Here is a 6,924-nt window from a genome sequence, read left to right on the forward strand (position 1 = left end):
TTGCGTGGCGAGGCATTCGCACCTGTGGGAATAGTAACACTTCTGCATCAAATTGAAAAACCCTGCTTTTTCGTTGTGAATTTAACTGTACCGCTTGGCGCAAAGGTGGCTTCAATATTGCGCCCTTAGGGACAAAAGCAGATGGATCCTTTTTAAAAACTAATAAGTCATGTTTCTACCAAACCGTGAAGTTTGCTGCATATTTTTTGCAATCACAAGTACAGTGGCTCCTTGGTTTATGCTGGTGCCATTAATGTTTTTCATACATATATTTACTGTAATTGGCTTTACTAATGCATCCCTGTAAGTTAGTGATGGATTATGGCACACTCCAAATGTTGCCACCGTATGAACGGAACTCTCTCGTAAACTAACCCCCTGTATACTGTCAAATTCCACGGTGAGAGAAATTCACTTGTATTATTTACAGATGTCACATTTATCTTCTGTAATCTATTTGCATAATAAAGCTCATTTCCCAGTGTGCGGAAATGTGAGTGTAAATGTTGTTGCCCCTTATCCTTCCATACGTCCATTTGGGGGGGGGGGAAGAAAAAAAAAAACATTTTCTGCGAATACAAAGAGGAAAGGTTTAAACATGGCAACATTGGTGGAGGTTTTATGGATCATCTGGGGAGGAAACACCTTAAGGTGTGCATTTTTTTGCGCAACCAATTTTCTGTCATCAAGGTCATGGTAATCCGCAAAAGCTGAATCCAGGCAACTCGACTCCTCTCCGTTGTTGCACCTTTAATCCAAAACGCTTCTTCTTTTATAAACATACTCTGAATTCATTCTTCACTGATTTTTCATTCCGTAACCAAAGGGGAAACATCTTTGACAAGAAAAAAAAAAAAAAAGAGTCAAGTTGCCTCCATTCAACGACCTGGATCCTTGAGAATTTACACAGGCATTGATATCCACCATTTCCGTGAAGTACATTGGTACCTTGACTTACAAGTGGTCGTTTATTTTGCTTTGCGTTGTGAGCAGAAAATGTACTTATTGGTGAGGTTCAGGTGCTCCACCACTAGATGTTGGCAGCAAACGTCACAACATCGGGCCACCATCAGTTCACGTTGGTTACCTTGCACGTAATTGTTGTTTTTTGTGCAGGTATTTTGATCCTCTGACAGTAATTGCTAATATCCACTAAACATATGAGTGAGTGAGGCAAAATAATTTTGAATAAGAAACATTTTAAACTATATTTTTACTGTTTTTATACAGCACTACTGTAGAATACAATTTTCTCTATTCAAAAGATATAATACAAAAAAATGCGGTTGTTTTTTGGGAGGCTGGAACGGATTAATGGCATTTCCGTTCATTTCAATGGGGAAAAAAGTTGATTAGAAATCCGAGGGATTTGAGTCACGAGAGTGTACATGGAATGAATAAAACTCATAAGTCGAGGTACCGCTGTATTCGCTTCAAATCTCACGGTTACTGCAACGTTAGGTCCGGCTTCATAAGCTTCCGGGACCGAAATACACGCGACTGAACGTTAGAGTCCGAATATAACGAAGCCCTAAATGAACCATCCTGCCTGCACACCCTGCGGTGGTGGAAACGTGTCTTGACTTTGACTTTTACCTTTCAAGTTGTTCCTTTCTTTCCACGGGGCCTCAATCAGTTGGCATGGCGGCCCCACCCGCCAGGTTCAGTGAGGATCACAGGGTGTCATGGCTGTCCAGAGACCTTAAGCCGCAATCAGCAGCAAATTCTTCCGTCACGTGTCATTTTTGTATTTTATTTTTTTCCCTTCCTTTCTTTCCTCGTCTTTATCACGGCAAGCTGGCATTTAGAATGCGCCGTCTGCCGTGGACGTGTGCTTCATTTGAGGTCGAGAGACGTCGCTTGGCCCGTCGATACTTCGCCGCCGGAGCGGGAAATTGTCTTCCCGCTGCGTGTGCGGTCGCAGCCGCCTTGTTATGTATGCTCTGCTGCACACGCTGCGGCGTTCGCGAGGGGCTGAGCTGCTGCCACGCCGTCTTGATTCGAGGTGAAACCTCGGGGTGTCGCGCCCGCCTCGACCCTCCCCGTTCTTTCCCCTCGCCCGTTCCCTCTCTGGCATTTTTCTCTCTTTCTCCGATTCTGAGTGTTTAGCACATCCGCCTCACAGTCCTGATGTTCTGGGTTTGAATCTCGGCTACGGTCTTCCTGTGTGGAGTAACGTGCATGTTAGTAGCAATGTGACAAGATTTCCCCAAAATGACGGAGTGTCAGAAAGCCAAGTCTTGTTGGAATGGCCACACCAACCATTTTGAAAATCAGGTGATGGGTCCTGGAGAAATACATTTTTGGGGGTCAGGAAAAAATTGCATTTTTTGGGGGGGAAATTTGAGTAAAACAGTATAACTTTCCCTGTTTTATAATCTCCCTGACCCTTTTATTTTGTCTGTTACTAGAATTCAAAGGGGTTCTCCAAGTCAGCACATCAAAATTAGCGTTACGTTTCAAACGATGTCACTTGCCCTAAAAACTGGACTTAAGTAGTGCAAATGGAACATTTGTAAGAAGAGCATTGTTGGCAGTAGAATAGGTCATGTACTATAATAATAATGCATTGTTTTCTTTTCGTCAATTTTTTTTTTTCCGCACTGTAATTGGCTGGGAACCAGTCCAGGGTGTGCCCCCGCCTTTCACCCAAAGTCAGCTGGGATAGGCTCCAGCTCACCCGCAACCCTAGGATAAGATAAGATAGAAAATGGATGAATGGATGGATGCCCTATATTGGCCACTTTTCCCTCCCTCTGGCCCCTGTCTCAGGTGGAAGTGTGCTAATTGAGCCTTCCTCCTGTCCGTTCGCTGCAGCGTGGTGAGGCTAGCGAGGCCACTGCGTGCGATTCCCAGCGGCTGACTCGAGCCTCACCGGATCGATACGATGAAAAGTTAACAAAACGAAGACACGCCGAGCGCCCAGATCAGGGTCATTATCGCCGCTCGCCTGCCGCACTTCCACCGGTGACTGATCAATGGAAGGATATGGATTTACACAAACGTTCTCGCCTCACCTTGCTCTGCGCGTTGACGGAGCTCTTAAAGAGCATCACGCTTGAGACCAAATGTGTCGTTTGGTAGAACCGCACAAACTTATTCCCCCCCCCCCCCTTCCTTACTCCCTGTTACGTTTGCCTGTATTGTTTACTTTAAGACTGTTGATGTTGCCCTGGTTTACAAAGAAAAGGATTCATTACAGTGGAACCTCGATTTAACGGACTAATGGGATTATGGGGTCGTCCGTAAATTAGATTGTCCGTTAAATTAAAGCACTTTTTGTGGCCTAAAAACACCTTTACAGTACAAAATTGTTTTGCACTTTGTTTGTCGGTTAAAAACACCCAGTACAGTGCAAAATGTATGTAAATATATATAAAAATGTTTTAAGGTTTATCCAAACTTACCTCACTGGTGCATGGTAGGGGTGATTTTGAGTTCTAACTTCACTGTTTTCTGTCCGTTAAATTTGAAGTCGGTTAAATTGAGGTCCGTTAAATCGAGGTTCCACTGTATTTGGTTTATTTGAATGATTTGCGAGTTTGTAGTTGTCAAAGTTGTAGTTTTGTATGTCAAATGTTTTCCTGTTTATGTTTTGTATTTTAGCCCCTTACTGTGCCGAGCCATGACCTTACCAAACTATCATTGTTGGCGTACTATGTCCCCTCATCAGCTGGCTCGTTAGCTAGCAGCCATTGTGTACAATTATAGCATTTCCTCTCTTGTTTCCAAAAGTACTGTTCATGGCGTCCATGCAATTAGACTGAGACGTGACACAACACGTTTTTTAGCCTTTAAAAGCGCAATGTTTTTTTGTTTGTTTTTTAATCACTCGGTCGGTCCGTGACTTTGTGAATTGGCGATGATGGCATCCCGCCGCGTCGGGGCGCCCGTCAACCACCAGGGAGTGGTTTGTTGTAGCACAAAAAAAAAAAACACGCTAAATGGTTCTCTTTTGCGAATAAGTCATACACTTCATAATGTGTGCAACCAAAACAAAGTGTGGAGTGACAGGGCCACCACATGCTAAAGGAAATGCCGCGTCCGATGTCGTCGTTTTTACGTGGTGTTCGTGGCGGCGCACGTGCTCATCAGTATGCCTTTAAGGAGCCACTGGGCATTAAAATGCAAAATTGCCCTCCACTCAGGCTAAAGTGATTTTAGTTGTGATTATGCACCATTTCCTCCCACTCAACAGCGGGGGGAAAAAAAGAGAGAGAGAGAGCGAGGGGGGCAGAAAAAATAAAAAGAGCGTGCTAATTGGTCATGGGGATTGGTGGGAGGTTTTGCTATTTTATGGCTCCGACTTCTAAATGAGTTTGGGAAAGGAGAGGCTGCCACTCTGCCGTGGAGCTTTCTGTTGGCGCCGGCTCAAATTGAAATGATGCACTGTTCCCCCTCACTGCGGCTGCAGCGCGCAGTAATTAAATGCCTCATTGTTGCTTCCTGGGAATTGGAATGGAATATTTCATGCGGCGTGGTGATTATTTGGGGGTGTAGGTGGGGCGTGGATGTAATCACCTTGGCTGGATCTCTGATGAAACGCTTTGCTCGCTTTGGTGCTTGTCGCCGCCTAAAGTGGCCCCCTGGGTTTTTGGCATTTTTTTTTTTTTGTTTTTTTTTTTTTTTTACTAAGTGCTTTTATTCATCACCGGCCTTGTTGTCATGAATTCCTGTTTACGAAAGAGGCATTTAAAGCAACATTGCGTCAAAATTTGGACCAGCCCAGCCACTTTTTGTGTTAGCCTTGCTGCTCATAGCCTTTAACTGTAAAGCCAATGTTTAAATTCCCATTTTAATGTTATTAACTGTATGTAACTCAAATGGGACTCGTTTGAAGGGCGAGTTCTAAAAACTGCTTGCAAGATTTGAATGTAGCCTCACATCACATTGTAAGCAAGCAGGCGTTAGCCACGGCTGCTAAATTGGTAGCATGACTTATTCGTGATTGTGTTACTGTAACATTGTTATTGTTTTGATGGGGGGGGGGTGATAAACTTACCTAGCGAGCTGAAAGCTTGCTCATTGTCGTCATAGTTCTGAGTCCTCTCAGTGGCCACTCCCACCTCTGTAAGGCAGCTTCTGTGTTCACCCTTGTTTTGTCTCGGGATCTTTCCTATTCCTTCTTTTTAAGTTTTGTTGCTAACCCGAGGTGGATATTCCACAATAGTTTCAGCCAAGCTCCTGAAGCCTAAGGAAACAAGTCAGCGGGAGGCTACGTGTGTGTGCCCGCCCAAATGATTGATATCTCGTTTGACGTTTACGATTGTTGTCCCTGAACGTTTTCTGAGATCAGGCAGGGGGAAAAAAATCACTTATCACATACCAGAGGATATTCTTTTAGAGACATCCGATAATCTGGCCTTTGCTCACTTTGATTAGAAAGGAGGGGAATTGCTCAAATTCAGCCTGATTGTCAGTATATTTGTACCCTGCTTAACTCCGCAGTTGGGTAAACAACAGATGTTAGCGGAGCCCTGGAGCAAAATAATGCGAATCGTAAAATGCTCCTTTGTGCTGCTTTAAATATGTCAATAACAAGCATCCCCACATTGTGTCTCCCCACAGAGGACGCCGGTCACTAATGGCGAAGCTTTCCGGTGGTTCTTCTAGAGACGCCAGCCGCCGTCGTCCATCACCCGGCAGGAGGTCACGATCAACCGTGGACCGTCCGCTCGGAGCACGTGACCCAAAGCGCCCCAAAAAGACACACATACACACACACAGACACACACACACACCACGTGGATCAGAGGACGGAATACAAAGTGGACATAACGGACGAGACAGCGAGTTGACAAAAACATACTGGATGTTGTTTCTTTTCTGTGTAATTATTGTACCTTTTGACAGTATCATAATGTATATTTTTGGTGTCTTCTGAATGTTTTCAGTGTTTGCGGCCGGGCGGCACTGGGCCGCCGCCGAGCTTGTGTAAAGAAAGGACTAGAAAAAGGACAATCTTTTTGGAACCTCGCAGAATCCGTCCCGACGGGTGGGGGGAGGGTGATTGACGATAAACGCAACACACTTTACTCTGGAGCAATAATTTTTCAACCTTCCTTTTCCGCATATCTCTTCTTTCACTACCCAGGAATCATCCGGAAGCCATTTAAGCACCAACTTTTTTTGTCTCGATGAGGCAAGAATGGCATTTTTCTCCCCCCCCCCACCCCCCCACCACCCCCCTCCCCCACACTATTTTTTTTTTAAGATTTGTGATGACTCGCCACAATACAAGGCACATTGTCTTGTGTGGTGGGTTGCACTTTAAAAAAAAAAAAAAAGAGCATTTATTTCACAGGAGAGATATTGATGGAGGAGTTTGGAGGAGTATTTAAACAAAAACAAAAAAACGATGGATGTCAGCGACGGTAACGTCAATAAACCCTTTCCTGTTTGACACCAATGAAAGTACACTTATACATATTGAACATATCAGGTGTTGTTCTGGAGCTGCAGGGGGTCTTATCCCCCTCAAAGTGACCCAATACGGCTCAATTTACACTGCAGGTCCAAGTGCACAATTCCGAAGCAAAGCATATATCCCATTTTTGGAATATTTCCATGCAGATTTCAAGTGACTCGCATCTGATATTGGCTGATGAAACACTTAAAAAAAACTCCACAAGCATCAATATGGAAGTAACCAATAATAACTAAATAATAATAAACTTTAATTTCCCAACATTGGTTTCAGTTACTCCACGAGCTGCTGTCCGCAATTATCATGCTTATTCAGTGATGGACACACCGCTAATGTAGCCTATGTGCACCATATTTAATTGGCTATGCTTTCTCTGTGATTTATGTCTGTTTATTTGCGGTGTTTGGGCCGACGCAGGTGTGTACACGTTACCAATCGCCATCTAATAGGCTAATATAAAAGTAGTAGTTGATGACAAGGAAGTATTGTTGCTATGG

At 44.1% G+C, this 6,924-nt stretch overlaps 1 protein-coding gene across 1 annotated transcript in view; it reads left to right on the forward strand.

Moving 5' to 3' along the window:
• Positions 1–6,153, forward strand: part of cxxc4 (CXXC finger 4) — a 28,424-nt gene extending 22,271 nt beyond the window's left edge. Inside the window, exon 2 of the mRNA XM_061680224.1 lies at positions 5,569–6,153. Within this exon, the coding sequence (XP_061536208.1) occupies positions 5,569–5,613 (45 nt within the window). The 3' untranslated portion in view covers positions 5,614–6,153. The remainder of the gene's footprint in view (positions 1–5,568) is intronic.
• Positions 6,154–6,924: the final 771 nt, after the last annotated feature.

This window comes from Phycodurus eques, chromosome 6 (assembly GCF_024500275.1).
Source record: "Phycodurus eques isolate BA_2022a chromosome 6, UOR_Pequ_1.1, whole genome shotgun sequence".
NCBI classification, from domain to species: Eukaryota; Metazoa; Chordata; class Actinopteri; order Syngnathiformes; family Syngnathidae; genus Phycodurus; species Phycodurus eques.